The sequence below is a fragment of the Lycium ferocissimum genome, chromosome 3 (genome assembly GCF_029784015.1).
Source record: "Lycium ferocissimum isolate CSIRO_LF1 chromosome 3, AGI_CSIRO_Lferr_CH_V1, whole genome shotgun sequence".
In the NCBI taxonomy this organism is placed as follows: domain Eukaryota; kingdom Viridiplantae; phylum Streptophyta; class Magnoliopsida; order Solanales; family Solanaceae; genus Lycium; species Lycium ferocissimum.
Window position 1 is genome coordinate 64,931,978 of NC_081344.1, and position 18,088 is coordinate 64,950,065.

Sequence of the window (18,088 nt, forward strand, 5' to 3'; positions counted from 1 at the left end):
CAAACTCTTTTCATGTTTAAGACGATTTTTTTTAAAGTCTTGTTTAAGTCGATTCATGTTCTAACACTATGCAGAAGCCTCATGGGACGGATTGAGACAGCTACTTGAATCATTTTGTCAACAAACTTTTGCATCATTTATTAAGCAGCATAAATAAATGATTTAAATTAATCAAACACAAGTTGCAACATATTAAATAAGTAATATCACTTTCGCTAGATCTCCCAAAGTCATGCCACCAATTAATTGAACTTGTGACATTAATATAATGAAGATTGATAGCCAACCCAAATGGGGATCAATGTCATCATAGAATATTTCTACACAGAACAAGCTTGCAGCATAAGTAAAATTTCTTCATTTACTTTTTCTTTATTTGACTTTTAAAGAACTCCTAGTTAATTCGCTTTGAGATACAGATAAATTATAAAGGAATGATATGGATAATTAGTCAAAATGGTTATCGATAATTCTATAGGCTGTAGTTATCCCCAACTTCAACGAAATTAAAATGCAGTGTGTTGATAATATTGATTAATTGATTTTGGCTTCATTGTGAACGTCACACTACTTATTCCTAATAGATAAGCGTCATATTTAAACTTATATGACTTTTAAAAAAAAAAAAAAAACTTTAAGACGTCTCAAAATGTTTTGATATTATTCTCTCTCAAAATGTTTTTTCCTCTCTAGCTATTATCTTAAAATCTTAAATTTCGTAGCATCACATAATTATATTAAATGAACAACATAAAATGTTCACATTCCGAAGATGAAAGTAGCAGAGATGAGAATGTGCATGCTAAGAGGAATATGATTAAGAATGAAGTTATACGGAACAAGGTGGAAGTGGCCTTTGTGGAGGACAAGATGAGGGAAGCGAGACTGAGATGGTTCGGACATGTGAAGAGGAGGTGTGAGAGGTTGGCCATATTAGGATTTAGGTGAGGTAGAGGTAGGCCAAAGAAAAACTGACAGAGATGATTAGACAGGACCATTACATAACTTCAGTTGACTGAGGACATGACCTTAGATAGGAAGGTAAGAGAGTCGAGAATCCGGATAGAAGGTTAATTAGTAGGTAGCTAAGTGTTGTCGTAGTTAATAGTATGATTTAGGTATCGCATAGTTTCTTTGTACATGGATATCTGTTATTGCACTTGCTTTAATTTGTACATTACTATTTTGTTGTCTCTTTTTTGTTTCCGACATTCCCTCATTATTTACATTTCTTTTGAGCCGAGAGTCTATTGGAAACAGCAACTCTATCTTGCAAAGGTAAAGATAAGGTCTGTGTTTAGTCTACCCTTCTCAGACCTCACTTATAGGGTTAATTACACGAAGTATGTTGTTGTTTGAACGGAATAAAATGCGTATTTTCTCTCAAGGACCTACATTTCAATTGGAAAAATACAATATGCTGAGTCATTCTTCGTAGAAGCAAGTTTAATGCCTTCTTATATCAAAAAAACATTATACATTTCAGACGTTATTCACTAGACCATACAAATATCACATTATTGGTCCACGTGTCAAACATAATAATGACCAATTCTCTCTTCCTTCTCCTATAAAAAAGCCTAGTATTTCTTCTTTCATCAAGACAAAAATCACTTGCTTTAATTTACTAATCACACAATTTCTCAACTTCTCGTATTACTACTAAGTCTTTCAAATTCAAACAAAAATGTCTTGCAACGGAGGAAACTGTGGTTGTGGTTCTGGCTGCAGTTGCGGCAATGGTGGAGGGTAAGCCATAAATAATATTTATGTTAGTATTTAGAGTCAATGATCCAAAACATAACTAGTATTTCTTTGCGGGTTTCACTTCCCTTTTTATTACCTGAACTATCACCATGTATCCATTTTCCAACCTGAACTATCGTCATCTATGTATTAAAACACACCTAGTTGAGTAGACGGTGATAGTTTAAATAGGAAAATGGAACAACTGATAGTTGACCCAGTCAGCTTCGCAGTGTGTTTTAATGCATACATGGTGATAGTTCGAATAGGAAAAGGGAACAAATGATAGTTGGGGTGTGAACTCGTAAAAAATAATAGTTCAAGTGTGTTTTGATCATTAACTCTAGTATCTTTGAATACTAAATCGTTCTGTATTTGCAAAATATTAGTTTGGATATTAGTATTAGTTGTAAATATACTAAAGTTCGGTATCCTATAATATACAGGTGAAATATTGGATTACTTATTTGAAGAGTATTTCAAATAAAATAATAATTTTTGGTCACAAATATATATTTCTTTTGAAAAAAAAAAATCATTTCCAAATACAACTTTAAACTTTCAATTTTTTTTATTTTTTTTTTTAACTTCCATGTCAAACATATTTTTTTCCATTTTCAACCAATTTAATTACTGGATGCAGTGCAAAACATATTATCAATACACGCAATAGTTATTTGAGAATACATGTAAATTTAGCGAATATCAAATGTACCTTCTAAATTTACTCTGTATTTAATACTCTTTCCATTTCAATTTATGTGAAGGTGCGGCATGTACCCTGATTTGGAGAAGTCCACTACAGTTACAATCATCGAGGGAGTTGCCATGAAGAAGTAAGTGAAATTGTATAAAAATATTTAGTGTTACATTTTAGATTACTAGTTCCACTTTTTATGAATGATTATCTATATTTATCTTTCAATTGATTTGATAGCGTAATTTTTTTTTTATACTGTCAGTTATATAAATTAAACTCATAGTAATTACTACTTGTGAATCTTTACGATAAGCATTACTCTCCTGAATTTATGTGATAGTGTTTGATTGGGCACATAATTTAAGAAAGAAAATATGACTTTTGAAACTTGTGGTCTAAATTAAGTCATATGTATTTGTGGCAATAAATCTCTCATTAATGGTAAAATTGATACTCCAAAGTTAAATTGTTACTAAATATAAAAATGTTTCATTCTTTAAAAAAAAAAAAGAATGTCTCATAAATTTGGACGGAAGGAATATTGCTTAATAAGCTGATAAAACTTGCAGCAAATTAAACCTGCAGCCACATGTTAAACTACACTGATAGCATAAAAGTTCTTTACGCCATCAGTATATGAACGTAAAATCCTTATTTTATTTTTGATTAGTCAAATAAGTAGTTTTCCCGAGAGAGTTATTGGTGGTTAATTAATGATACTATATGACTAAATTTGCAGCAAAGTAATGGTTGAGGGATCAGTTGAGAAAGCAACAGAAGGAGGGCATGGCTGCAAGTGTGGATCAAGCTGCCAGTGTGACCCTTGCAACTGTTGAAGTTCTACTATAGTGCTTCCACTATGAACATGAAAATAATAAATTGTGTTTATGTATTAATTAAGTGTGTTATGTAATATTGTGGAATTAAAGTTTTTGTATAATAATTTGAATAAGACTACAGCCATGTAATAGTGTTGGATGTTGCTCTCATGGCTTTTCTGTTTGGTTGTTTAATTTGATGTTTGTCTGAAGGAGGCTGCTTATCTGAGCTGTAACACAAAACTTGTTAATGTGCAATATATAAGTTGTCTCCCTCATTCATTGTGTCTTAAATCCCTCTGTTATTTCTTTCTAACATAATTAGTCATTTGTTCCTTTTTAAAAGTATGTATTGTATTTGATGTCGGCGAATTCGGGATTTGGAGTTGATGCTTCCAATTTTTTATGACAAGACCTGGAAATATCAGAAGTGAGAATGTTACGGGAATAACAAAAAAAACGCATGAAAAACACAATCGCCTGTTAATGGAAGGTGTCCTGTCATATGCTCAGACTTCGGCTCATTAAAACTGAGCTATTTACCATTCAAACCTTTGGGGCTCACACTACTAGAAAAGCTCGAATTACATGGGGATTTTATCTGGGAATTTTTTCCGCAGATAATTCTTACGGATTTTCATGTGAAAATCTAAAAATTCCTAAATTCTAGAATATTTACCTACGAATATGATTTCCCCAGGTAAATTCGCTGGTAATTTTGGCGCAATTTAGTGCCAGAAATTTAACTACGGATTTATTTGAGGAAGATAATCCCCAGGTATCACTTTCGTAGGTAATTCCGCAGGTAATCGATAAAATTGTGAATTCGTAGGAGATTTCCCAGATAATGATACTTACGGATTTCTCTAGGGATTATCTCTTGGGGATTTACTTGGGGATTATGTTACCTAGGAATTTATCTGGGGATTTTGTTGCTGCGATTTTACTTGGGGATTATTTCATGGGGAATTACTTGAGAATTATATTACCTAGGGAATTACCTGAGGATTTTGTTGCTGCGATTTTACTTGGGGATTATTTCATGGGGATTTACTTGGGAATTATATTAACTAGGGAATTACCTGAGGATTTTGTTGCTGCGATTTTACTTGGGGATTTACTTGGGAATTATATTACTTAGGGAATTACCTGCAAATTTTGTTGCTGCGATTTTACTTGGGGATTATTTCATGGGGATTTACTTGGGAATTATATTGCCTAGGGAATTACTTGGGGATTTTGTTGCTGCGATTTCACTTGGGGATTATGTTATGAGGATTTACTTGAGAATTACCTGAGGATTTTATTTCTGCGATTTTACTTAGGGATTATTTCATGGGGATTTACTTGGGAATCGTATTACCTATGTGTTGAAAGAAAAAGAATTAAAACAACAATTTAGACATAATTGTTAATAACATCATCATATATAGTTAATTTATTTAGGAAGAAAATTATTTACACCCCCAACTTTGTTTTGACAATCAAATCCCCCCTCACCTAATTTGAACATAGACATTCACCTCCGCATATATCAATAGAAAAATACTAGATTGTGTAATGTTGAGTACTTTAAGTGTAATTTTTAAATAGAGAAAATACTCTATAATGTACCCCAGACCTCACATTGTGGGATATTTCACTAGGTACGTTGTTGTTGTTGTTGTTTAAAATGGTGTAATTTAATTATAGTAAATAATGTTTATTTAGATATTTAATTCTCAAAATTGTGTTCTTTTTCTTGAAAGAAAATACATACATTATATGAATGATCAATTAATCATCAAATAAATGGTCGTAATTTGATTTACTTAGTCATACTTGAAGTTGTATTTGTGTAGGATTTCTATTGTATAAGAGGTTTGATTTTTTTAAGGAAAATAGGAATAACATCATTATATTTAAGAGTTTAGAAAGATAAAAATATTTGTCATATACATAAAAAATTAGTCATCCTATTAAGTGATTTGTGTTCATTTCTTATTTAAGATTATTTATACTCTTTTGCTAAATTTCATAAAAAATGCATACATAATTTTTTTATTTATAATTTGAATTATCTATTTTAATATACTTAGTTAGGGATATATATCACCGTAGATGTAAGCGTAGAATTTATAGCATATTGGGATAAGTTTTTGATTTTAAAATATAGAAAATATATTCAAAACTCAATCATAATGCTGGAATTGTTCAGTGCAATTACTGCCAAAAATATTTATATATATATATATACATCTTTGATTTTATATAGTAAATGGAAGAGAATTCGGTGCAAGTTAACCTCTACCACATCGGATGGAGACAATAAAATTTGGGAGTTTATATTGACCAACTAGTTAGCTGGTGTGCGAAGAGTAGTTGTATGATTGGCACGGGGGACCTAAGATTTTAAAACTTGTAAAAATAGTACGTGAGATGTATATTTGTAAAGCCAGGGGTTAGTTGGAGGTGTTTGGGTTTGTTTGTACGGAAAAGGGTCAAAATTTGTTTGTAAAATAACTTTTTTTTTTTCAGTAATATAGTAATTTTTTCAGGTGTTGTGGTGTTGTTTAGTAAGCAAAAAATCATTATATATAATAGGGAGATTAAATTGAAAAACCAGAAAATAAAAAAAATTAAAATTAAATGAAAAGCAAAAGATTAACGATTAAAGTATTATTTTCCACAATATTTGTTAAGGAATTCCTTATATATTTACTTAGATTTTTTTCAAGCAGATTTACCTGCGAAAATATTCGTAAGAAAATTCTTTTTTTTTTTACAATTTTTATAAAAAAATTCTTGAGAATTTTAGTATTTTCTTGCAAGAAAATCTGCAAGTAACTTACATGCAAATCAAAATCTCCATGTAAATTACCTGGGGATTTGGAAATTCGCAGGTAATAATTACCCACGAAGGTTTTTCCTTTGCATTTTTTTTGGTAGGAAAATTCCGCAGGAAAGTAAATTACCTGCGAATTTTCATGTATATTCCACAAGAAAATCCCCTTGTAATTCGTACTTTTCTAGTAGTGTCAAATGTTCATTCTGCCCAAGAAGGTTGTGAAGACTATTTGCAGAACCTTCCCAAGGATTGGTGGGAATACAGAATCTAAGTAGGCATGTGGCCATAGAAATAAAAAACTTTTTCACTTTTTTTTTTGGAATTTTGGAGTTGTGTTTGGCCGAGTCCGGAATAAAAATGCCTTAAAAAATTTTTTTTTGAACCAAAATACCCCAACAAAAAAATGTTACCAATGTACCTTTAGTACAATATTTTCTTCAAGGCTTAAAGCACTTAACCGTAACCGTAGATTACAGGCTTTAGCGCATGCAGCTAAAGGAGTTTTCTTGTGTGCCCTATAACGCAGTATTTTACTGCGTTATACTATAGCGCAGTAAAATACTGCGTTATACTCTTCAACATAAACCGATCGGGTTCCACCACTGGTCCCCTCCAGTCGTTTTAAAAAAAAAAAAAAAAAAGGAAACCGCCATTGACGGAGAAAAAAGAGGTGGTCCCACTTCCAAAAACGTCACTTTCTATTAAATTTCGTCCGGAAAGTTTAGATTCTCGGTATATTAGTCGAGGAGCAAGATTCTAAGTTCAAATTTTAGGGAAAAGCGTGCGTAGAACTCGATTAAATAACTCTACAAAAAATCTTCGATTAAGGTTTTTTACTATGAACTTTTGTTATGATTTTGTTATATACATTATATTCTAAGCATGCTTAACATTTAATCCTTGCTATGTTTCAAAAAAAAAAAAACAATTTTTTTTTGTTCTTTTTTCGAATGCAAAGGCTTTTGCCACTCGTTCCGATTTTTTTTTTTTTTTTTTTTTTTGGTTTAATTCAATATTTGTTAAATATTTATGAATTGTTAATTTGTTAAATGTTTATGAATTGTTAATTTGTTATATGTTTATGAGTTGTTAATTTGTTAATTATTTATGAATTGTTAATGAATTATTATTTTGTTAAATATTAATTATGAATTTATTAGTTGTTAATTATTGTTTATGAATTGAAAGAAATTGATTGGTAATGAATTATTATGTTGTTTTTGATTGGATGATTGTTATGTATTATTTTGACATTTTTCGTATTGTGTCATATTGTATAGGACCAAATCAATGGTTACATAAAATAGGACCTTTCGTCGTTACATAAAAATTATCTAAAAAAGTAACAATCAAAACAAACATTGTATTTAAATTAACAACATAATATAATACAATAGGTAACAACCATTCGGATAAGTTGTAAATGATTATAAATTGTTATCTATATAATTTTAAAAGCGTGAATATATATATGTTAAATAAAAAAAGATTATCTTAAAAAGAATAGTTAAAGTTCTTCTTTTCATAAATACATAAGTTAACGATAAAAATGTAAAGATTATCTAAAAAAGTAACAATCAAAACAAACATTGTATTTAAATTAACAACATAACATAATACAATAGGTAACAACCATCCGGATAAGTTGTAAATGATTATGAATTGTTATCTATATAATTTTAAAAGCGTGAATATATATATGTTAAATAAAAAAAAAATTATCCAAAAAGAATAGTTAAAGTACTTTTTTCATAAATACATAAGTTAACGATAAAAATGTAAAGTATGTAGAAAAATATGTGGTCGACGAATATACTTTTTAGTCTAATTTTATCGTAGCCGTGTTGGTTATTTGGTCAACTAAAAATATATCACATATTCAAAATAGAGTTCTAAACAAATATTACTTTGCTGAATTTCGATTCTCAAACTAATTAACTTAAGATGATTCTCAAAAAAAGTCTTTGCCATCACATATGTGTCCTTACTATCACATATTAAATTTCTATCGCATATCCACGTTAATTATTCACAAGATATAATACTACATAATTCACATATTCCTACAAATTATTAATTAGTTAATATAATTTATCTTTCATTTCAAGAATAATGACTAATTTAGTTTTGTACAAACGGACTCTTTCGTGGATCCGAATGTTCCCCACAGGCCCGATGTTCCCCGGGGCCCGTCTGCTCACGTAGGGACCTCTGTTCACCCTCGGGACCTCCGATAGATCGCATTGTCTTTCTGACAATCATAGATCGACAATTATGGGTCGATACTATAAAGGGATATCTACTAGGCTCCGCCCCCGTAGGTCGCGAGGCTTGGGCTCTTTTCTGTGCGAGCACCCCCCACACCTTCGCATCTTGGAGATATTGTTTCGGGGCGGCATCACCGTTGGTGTCCGTTAGTCAAGATGATTGGGCGCTCATCACAGCCATGGTTGAGCGGTGGAGGCCAGAGACACATACCTTCCATCTTCACACTGGTGAGGCCACGATTACACTGTGGATGTGGAGGTCCTATTGGATTGCGGGTAGATGAAGAGCCATTATACACTCGGTGCGAGCCTCCTCCCCGGTCGGGACGTGGGCGACGAGTTGACTAGGCTCACCCACCGAGCCGATCTGTTGCCCGGGCCATATTTCCGCACGTAACGGGTTCGGATTAGTGCACTCGCACTTTTTTGGAGGGTCTTGATCCGGTTGATGGCACTTCCATGGACGTCGTCGATCGTCATGCCCATTTGTATCCGCTTATTATATTCGGGGCATCTCTTGTTCCCGAATTCATCAGTGCCTTTGTCGAGCTTACGTTATTTGGTTTTTCTTGGGCACTCGGACCGCCCGGGAGACTACGGTCGTTTGTTTTAGCGTATCTTTATAGATGCTTTGTCTTGCCGAGCGTCTATTGGAGTTATCCCGTACGTATGTGGATTTTTGCTGTTCTCGGGTAATATTTTAAGTATGCTTCCTTTTAATGTAGACAAAAACTCTTGAAAAGACGACTTAAAAATCGTATTTTCTAATATCGCTTTGTACGGTTATGGGCATGGGAGAGGATCTTGCCCTTTGGCCGTACCTAGGCATCACCTCGACATTGACATGTCTTATGCAGGAGACGGAGATGGACGGTTTTGATCGGGATGTGGATATGCACCACAGTATTCTACCATTCCGGGACCAGCTTGATCACATGACGGACGATGCGGTAAAACAATTTAAATTTACATTAATAATTTAATTAAACGTCTTTTCGACTTGATGATCACCGATTTGTATGTATATGTTATGCGCCTATTTATATGGATGTCGACGTTGCTATATTTAGATGGTTTGTCGGCCTTACGTCAGGCGTCAGGGTTTGGATGTCGCTGTCCGACGCATACTGCTGGACATCGTGGCGAGGCTCTGTGCCGAAAATGTCTTGTGCTCAGACAATTTGGGCATACGCAGTATACCTCGACGTCCGTCATGGGCCACGACAATACAATGCCGGGACGATCGGGCTGCCGTTGATGATGATTTTCTGGCTTTCATGGATGTTCAGCTCCACCGTTGGGAGAACAGGTTGGGCACTTTAGCTGTCGTCGGCCATTTGACTCCCATTCAGCATTACATGCGCTGGTATCATCAGATCACACGCCGATTGATCGGCAACCCAGCTTTGCGTCCCCCTGGGGATGTAGGATACTCAGCACTCGCCGGGCAGTACGAGGCATTGGTAAGTTTATCGTATTTAGATTTATTTAATCGCATTGAATGTTACGTTTTAAAAAATAACTTTTTTTTCTGTTGAACACAAATGCAGCTGGTGGCCGTACAGCGTTTACGCATGTTGGGGTTAGAGCATATGCCTTACCCTGGGCTTGCGGGGCTTGCGGCGGAGATGGTACGGATATCGGAGGATGGTATCCGGCAGGCAGGCGAGATTAGGCGCAGGGAGGAGCCTATTCCGGAGGCTGACTATCAGGCAGCGCCAGGAGGAGGACCGGGTGCTCCCAGAGGAGGCGGCCGTGCTGGCAGAGGACGCCGTGCGCGTAGAGGCCGCGGTGCTGCTGCCAGAGGACCTGGTGGTGGAGGACACCATCTGGTAGATGAGGCGGATGAGGCCGATCCCATTCCAGAGGGCGTTCACGGTCTAGTCCATCCGCAGCCGTTCCAGGCCGGTGGCAGCTCACCTGGGGACTCACCTACGTTTAGCCGGGCTGCTTTGCTTGCCGAGACACCGGGTCGTCATCGCGCGGCCGAGCTGGGACGCATACATGAGAGCGAGCGTGATAACGTTGATTGGGTGGCGTTGACGCGCTTCATTAGGACGAGCGAGCGGCCTATGAGGAATTTAGAGGGACTCGGGATTCTTGACTTCGATGAGTTTTTGATCCCGGTTAGTATTTAAAATGCTTATTTGTTCATTTAAATTATTTATATATATATATATATATATATATATATATATATATATATGTTACTCATTATTTAGTAATATTTTATATTTTAGGATTCGCGCCGCCGTCCACGAGCCACCCACTCGTGCGTTTTCTCGTCATCGAGCCACGGTGTCTTCCCATATGATCACCGAGCACGGTAAGCTTTTTATTAAAATTTCTTTTATTCAACATAAGGTCAATATTTAATATATATATTTGATTATTTAAAGTACTTATTTTAAATATGTATGTTACTTATTATTTCGTTATTTTGATATTTTAGGATTCGACGCCTTGGCGGTCCACAAGAGCGACCCATTCGGGAAGCATTAAACTCGCCATGAGGCAGCAGGTCTTCTCATGAGAGACTACCGAGGCGCATGTAAGTTTTTTACTTAAAACTACTTTTATTCAATATAAGGTAAATATTTATTTAATTTTTATAACCTTTACTTGGACTTCGAACAAGGCATCTCGTCCGAGACTACCTCATATTCACCACCACACCCATCCGAGAAGCCTACGGACCCATCTCAGAGCCTACTCAGCGCCCGTTGACACACGGAGTTTGATTAAATAAATAACGTTAATGTATTCAATATAAATAAGAAATGGTACTAATTATTATATACTTTTCGGTTCATCCTTCGGCGCACGAGGTGGCGACTCCGGACGAGGAAGAGGTTGAGTCTCCGGACCTAGCTCGGCTGAGGCTCGAGCGTGCCGGCGGGGAGGATCCCAAGAAGAAGCACGTTCTAGTCAAGGGCGCACGGTAGGGGAAGAGAGATGATCATGACTTGGAGCGTCCGGTTATTAAGAGGAAGAAGGACGATGGAGACGATGGCGAGGGCGGTGGGGATGGCATGAGCCTTAGGCCTAGGGATGGTCTCAGGCATACTACATGTGGGACCCATCCACGATAGTGTATATACATTAGTGTTATACAATTTATCGTAAATATTATATATTTTTTGCATATTTATATATATTATCTTAGTTTTTATTATTGTTTATGGTTTCACATCCTAAATTGATAAAAAAAAAAAAAAAAAAAGCTAACCGGAATAAGATCTAAAATTCGCCTCAGATGCAGGAGAGCTATTGGATGACCCATCTACTTGCAAGGAGACTTGTGGCACTTCTCCACCCTCTGCTAGCAGCTTTCTTCTCTTATGATTTTTTCTTAAGTAGAGGTTCTTTACCGGTGACCCAGTTGATTCGGCGCGAGAAAAACCGAAATATTCCTACTCGAACAAGAAGTCCTAAAAAAGGATATGTCAGTGACCTAGCACGACAAAGCACTCTTTTCAATTCATTTTGCAATTTCTTCGGTCTGGGGGTCCGCTCCTACTGCGCAGGAGTCTCAGCCGGTCGGTGCCGGGTCGGCCCCTAGGGCACTATTCGCCTTACGTTCGAAATAAAGTTAAGCATTAATTTAAAAATAAGACGAAACCCTAAAAGATAAATAACGTAAAGCTAATGACTACAAGTCTTCAAACAAAAAAGGACTTCGAGCACTTTTCAACCACTAAAACGACAATCCAAAGTATTGCGTATTCTTTATGTATTGAGCCTATCTTATTAATTGTACAAATATAAGTAGGGTTCTATATAAAATATTGAAGTTTCGGAGTATCAAAGCATGATTAATATACGGCTAAACTACGTAAAAAGGAATGAAATGGAAAATGGCGGACTACTATAGCGCAGTAAAATAATGCGCTATAGCTAAAACCCAACTATCTATAGCGCAGTAAAATACTGCGTTATAGGGGAGAGAAGACAACTCCTTTAGCGCAGTATTTTACTGCGCTAAAGTACTTAACGGTACCGTTACGATCAAGTGCTTTAGCGCAGTAAAATACTGCGCTAAAGGTACATTGGTAACATTTTTTTTTGTTGGGGTATTTTGGTTCAAAAATTTTTTTTTAAGGCATTTTTGTTCTGGACCCGTGTTTGGCCATAGTTTTCGCAAATAGTTTTTTTTTTTGTTTTTTTGGTTGAAATGTACTTGTTTGGGTTGTGAAAAAAGTGAAAAAATAAAATACAAAAAAGTGAAAAAATTTTTTTTTTCAAATTCCAAATACAACTTCAAGTTGTATTTGGAATTTTCATGGCCAAAACACTAATTTTTGAAATAAGTGAAAAGAATTTCTGAAAAAAAGTGAATAATTCTTATGGCCAAACGGGTCCTAAGAAAGTCCATCCAGCCTGGGAGCAAGTTTGTTTGCCCAAAAACAGCCGGTGGTTTGAACATTCTTCATATCCAAACTTGGAACAAAGCAGCTATATGTAAAATGCTTGGGAATTTGTGCAGCAAAGAAGAGAAGTTGTGGGTAAAATGGGTACCCTCATAGTACTATATAGAAAGGCAAATAGTGTGGAGTTGTATGCCTAATCAAGCCTTATGATGCTCCAGAAAATCTTCAAGGCAACAAAGACTATGCATGGAGCTGGCCTTGATGAAACACATATGCTGAATTTAGGCAAATTCTTCATAAAGAATATGCACTTAGCTTTAAGAGGAGGTTTCCAAGAGGTATCATAGAAGAGGGTTATTTGCAACAATCTAGGTGCTCCCAAATGGACTTTTATTCCGTATTTGGTTATTGATATAAAACTTTAAACCAGAGATAGACTGTTGCAATAGGGAACTATTGATTGCAACCAATGTCCTCTTTGTGGTTCTGCTAAAGAATCAGTTGATCACCTCTTCTTTCAATGTTTCTACTCTGCAGCCATATGGAGGAATCTTCTCCACTGGCAGAATATTCATAGAGCTCCAATGAAAGGGGAGGATGAAGTAGCGATGCTTAGATGTGCTAACAGGAAGAATGCTCATGGTAAGATGTTCAGAACAGTAGCTATTGCTTATTTTATTTCATTTGGAAGGAAAGAAATTCAATAGCGGGGCGCGGGGGGGGGGGGGGGGGTGGCGCTGCACAAAACCTCAGACAATATCACAAGGTTGATTATCCAGAAAGTTGTGGCTAGAGGAAGTTTGAGGCCCAAACTTGCTAGAAGAATATGTGCTTTAAATTTCTACCTTAGTGTATGCTCTAGATTAATGTTCAGTTTGCCTTGTGTTCCTATTGTGTTCATTGCATTAGCTTTGTTTTTTTAATCCTGGGACTATGTCCAGGAGCTAGTTTAGTCTTGTGTTGTATGCATCTCCTTTTGGTAAATAAAATTTTGTTTAGTTAGAAAAGAAAAAAAAAAGAAAAAAGAAGAAGATAGCCAAGTCGCTTAAAGTCAATTACTTGTAACTTTTATAGCAATTAGCCAAGTCCCTTAAAGTCAATTACTTGCAAGACCTGGTAAATGATCCATTACAACAAGTAAACTATACTAATAATAAAAAAAATCTTGTACGCCGCGGGTCTATGTAAGCTAAACTCATCGCAAATTAACACTTGTTATGAAAAGGATCCAATGTTTCATCACCGTTTTATATAATTTTCATTTACTTGTTAATACTTTATTTTGCTGTCTTATCTTATGTATAAATCATTATTCGATTTTAGTATAAGTGGGTGGCAAACGCTAATCATATGGTCTTTAGCAAATTCTTTTTTGGTCTAATCATCCGACATTCAAGATTTTTGGTTTGACTTGTGGTGCATAGAGCCAATAAAAATAATGTACTCCCTATTAGATTTTTTTGTTTTTGGATTCGAACATGAAAAGCCTCTTTTCTGGTCTATTATCTCAGAAGATACCCAATGCATATATAGTAGCTACTTTTTCTCATGGAGATAAATATTGGACAAAGCTAGTCTTTTTCATTACAACGTAATTTTTTAAAAAAAATAAATAACTAAATAAAAACACTATCAAATAAGACAAATAAGAGTTTCAATTCCGTAACATAAAATTAATTTTTAATAGGTTGATAGCAACTTCTTCACAACATTTTTCTAGTAGATCATCTTCCGATATATGGCTAGGTATAAAGTGACATAGTGAATTGTACGAGGAGTAAAATATTGTATGACAATAATGTTTTTGATGACATCTTTTTTGTATATTTAAAATAAAAAACAATATCTAAGCGTCGATTTTCAGTTTCCAAATACGTTCTCTGCACGAAATGACACGACAATCTTATTACTTGTGATAATTGACCATTTATTATTTCCAGGCCTGTATCAGGGAGCTTAAAATCTATGATGAAATTTCTTTCTTTTCAATTGCTATTTTAGAATCCTAAACTTTGCATTGTCACATACCGTCACATAATATATAATATGAGAGAAACGTAAGGCATAAGTTTCTCTCTGGACCGGCATACTTACAATGTAAAAATATAATATGCTTAGTCATTCTTTAGAGAAGCAAGCTTAATGCCTTCTTATCTAAAAACATTATACATTTCAGGCGTTATTCACTAGACCATACAAACATCACATTATTGGTCCACGTGTCAAACATAAAAATGGCCAATTCTCTCTTCCTTCTCCTATAAAAAGCCCAGCCTTTCTTCTTTCATCAAAACAACAATTACTCTCAATTTCTCAACTTCTCTTATTACTACTAAGTCTTTCAAATTCAAATAAAAATGTCTTGCAACGGAGGAAACTGTGGTTGTGGTTCTAGCTGCAGTTGCGGCAATGGTGGAGGGTAAGCCATAAATAATATTTATATTAGTATTTAGAGTTCATGGTCAAAAACATAACTATCGTTTTTTCGCGAGTTTCACTTTCATTTTTCTACTTGAATTATCACCATCTATCCATTTTCTTACCTGAATTATCATATCGATCCATTTTCCTACCTGAACTATCATCATCTATGTATTAAAACGCACCTATTTTAGTAGATGGTGATAGTTCAGTAGGAAATAGGAATAGCTGATAGTTGGTCACATCAACTTCGAGGCGTGTTTTAATACATCAATGGTGATAGTTCAGATAGAAAAAAACAGTAGTTCAGGTGTGTTTTGACCATTAACTCTAGTATTTATAAATACTAAAGCGTTCTGTATTTGCAAATATTAGTTTGGCAATCAGTTTTAGTTGTAAATATACTAAAGTTCGGTATCTTACAATACAGGTGAAATATTGGATAACTTATTTGAAGCGTATTTCAAATGAAATAATAACTTTTTGTCACAAATATTTACTTCTTTTTTAAAAAAAAAAAAAAATCATTTCCAAACACAACTTTAAACTTTCATATTTTTTGTTTAACTTCCATGTCAAACATGTTTTTTTTTTTTTTTTTTTTTTTCCAATTTCAACCAATTTAATTACTGGATGCAGTGCATAATATCACTACACCCAATAGTTATTTGAGAGTACATATAAATTTAGGGAATATCAAATATATCTTCTATATTTACTCTGTATTTAATACTCCCTCGTTTCAATTTATGTGAAGGTGCGGCATGTACCCCGATTTGGAGAAGTCCACTACCCTTACCATCATTGAGGGAGTTGCACCTATGAAGAAGTAAGTGAAATTGTGCAAAAATATTTAGTGTTACTTTCTAGGTTACTAATTCCACATTTTATGAACAATTATCTATAGTAATCTTTCAAGTGATTTGGTAGTGTAAGAATTCTTTTACGCTGTCTGTCATTTAAGTTAAACTCATACTAGTTACTTGTGAATCTTTATGATAAGTATTACTCTCTCCGTCTCAATTTATGTTATGGTGTTTGACTGAGCACAAAGTTCAAAAAAGAAAGAAAAACTTTTAAAACTTATTGTCTAAAATACGTCTTTTACTTTGTGGCTATAAATAATTTCGTTAAGGATAAAATTGATATTTCAAAGTTAAATTGTTACTACTAAGTATAGAAAGGTTTCATTCGTTTTTAAACAGTTTGAAAAGGAAGAATGTCACAGAAATAGGGACAAACAGAATACTGTCCAACACCATTTACTAAGATGACAAAAATGGCAAAAAATTGAACTTGCAGCCACATGTTAAACTACACTGATATAATATACAAGATCTTTACACTATCAGTATATGAACTTAATCCTTCTTTTATTTTGGATTAGTCAAATAAGTAGTTTTCCAAGAGATCTATTGGTGATTAATGATTCTATATGACTAAATTGCAGCAAAGCAATGGTTGAGGGATCAGTTGAGAAAGCAACAGAAGGAGGGCATGGCTGCAAGTGTGGATCAAACTGCCAGTGTGACCCTTGCAACTGTTGAATTCTACTATAGTGCTTCCACTATGAACATATGAAGAAAAAAAAATTGTGTTTCTGTATTCAAAGTGTGTTATGTAATATTGTGTAATGAAAGCTTTTGTATGATAATTTGAATAAGGCCATGTATTAGTGTTAGATGTTACTCTCATGGCTTTTCTGTTTGGTTGTTTAATTTAATGTTTGTCTGAAGGAAGCTGCTTATCTGAGCTGTAACACAAACCTTATTAATGTGCAATATATAAGTTGTCTCCTTCATTCATTGTGTCTTAAATCCCTCTGTTATTTCTTTCATGACATAATAATTTGTCATTTGTTCCTTTTTAGAAGTATTCATTTTGATGCAGGCTAATCCAATGTTTAGAGTCAGTGGGTTCATAATGAGCACAGAGGCTGGGGGCTAGATTTGGTTTTATTGTCTATTACGAATATTATTTTATCTAGGAAATTATCTAGAAAATCATTTCCAAGTGAGATCAATAAAAGAGCATGGGAGTATGAGATTTTTGTATAATTATTTTTTTTCTATTCAAATTGTAAGTGGACAAAAAAATCATATATCTCCTTCGTGTAGGTAATGTGGCACTGAAGCAAATAAAAAAAAAAAAAGTTGAATTCCTTCTCTACTTATAAAAATGCTACTTAGGGAGAAGAATCTCTTGACTCTGGAGGTAGAAAATATTAAAATAGAATTTGTTCTTGTATCTATGTTCCTAATTTCCCTAAATCTTTGAATTATTGAGCTTTATTTATAAAATATGGCAGCATCTATAATCTACCACAGTACAAATACAACTCACAAGTCAGGATATTCATTTCTTTAGGCTTCACGACGGTTTAAAGAAATTTTACTCAAAGTTGCTTAAAGTCAATTATTGGTAACTTATTATACCAAACAAGGATCGATCAGCAAAACACGATAAATGACCCATTATGACAAGTAAACTACACTAATTCTGTAAAAATCTTTTTACTCCCTCCATTCGAATTTGTTTGTCTGGTCTTGACTTGGCACGAAGATTAAAAAAGTAAAAAAGACTTTTGAATCTTGTGGTTTTAAATTTAAAAATATGTGAATGTATCAAAATGTCATTTAATCTTGTGATTTTAAACTTGTCATGTGAAAAGATGGAATTAAATAGTTGTTGTATTGGGCAAAAACTGGCCCGGGGTCACATGTGAGGCCGGACACTCGGGGGGACCGGGGGAACCCTCACAGCCATTCCCCACTGCCACCAACTCCAATCACATCCATGCTTCTAGATCAGAGAGCCATTGACTATGTTAACGTTGGGGCCATCCTCACGTCACATCACCCGTACTTTAGGGGTAGAAAAGTCTCGTTTTGGTTTACATATAGATAGTTTATCATGTAAGCAAGGGGACTTCCATCCCA

The 18,088-nt window shown here is 34.5% G+C and overlaps 1 protein-coding gene and 1 long non-coding RNA gene across 6 annotated transcripts in view; one reads left to right on the forward strand and one right to left on the reverse strand.

The window, feature by feature from the left end:
- Positions 1-1,575: 1,575 nt before the first annotated feature.
- LOC132050408 (metallothionein-like protein type 2) lies at positions 1,576-16,950 on the forward strand. Of its 5 annotated transcripts, none has more exons than XM_059441641.1 (3): positions 1,576-1,749; positions 15,907-15,976; positions 16,592-16,950. In XM_059441641.1, exons 1-3 carry the CDS (start codon positions 1,688-1,690, stop codon positions 16,694-16,696), a joined length of 237 nt encoding a protein of 78 aa, XP_059297624.1. In that variant the 5' UTR covers positions 1,576-1,687; the 3' UTR covers positions 16,697-16,950. The 5 variants fall into 5 exon arrangements, with proteins under 5 accessions (XP_059297624.1, XP_059297627.1, XP_059297626.1 ...); XM_059441644.1 differs by lacking the exons at positions 15,907-15,976; positions 16,592-16,950 and adding exons at positions 2,514-2,582; positions 3,186-3,542 and having other exon boundaries at positions 1,589-1,749; XM_059441643.1 differs by having other exon boundaries at positions 1,594-1,749; positions 15,907-15,978; positions 16,600-16,950.
- The window catches only part of LOC132050410 (uncharacterized), a 44,060-nt gene continuing 42,762 nt past the window's right edge, over positions 16,791-18,088 (reverse strand). Inside the window, exon 4 of the long non-coding RNA XR_009413409.1 lies at positions 16,791-16,969. This is a non-coding gene — a long non-coding RNA (uncharacterized LOC132050410). The remainder of the gene's footprint in view (positions 16,970-18,088) is intronic.

Excerpts from the sequence above, each read along its gene's own strand:
- LOC132050408 (XM_059441641.1), top strand. The coding sequence starts at position 1,688 with ATGTCTTGCAACGGAGGAAACTGTGGTTGTGGTTCTGGCTGCAGTTGC. Across the intron at positions 1,750-15,906 it reads AGTTGCGGCAATGGTGGAGG|GTGCGGCATGTACCCCGATT; the intron begins GTAAGCCATAAA and ends ATTTATGTGAAG. Across the intron at positions 15,977-16,591 it reads AGGGAGTTGCACCTATGAAG|AATTGCAGCAAAGCAATGGT; the intron begins AAGTAAGTGAAA and ends TCTATATGACTA.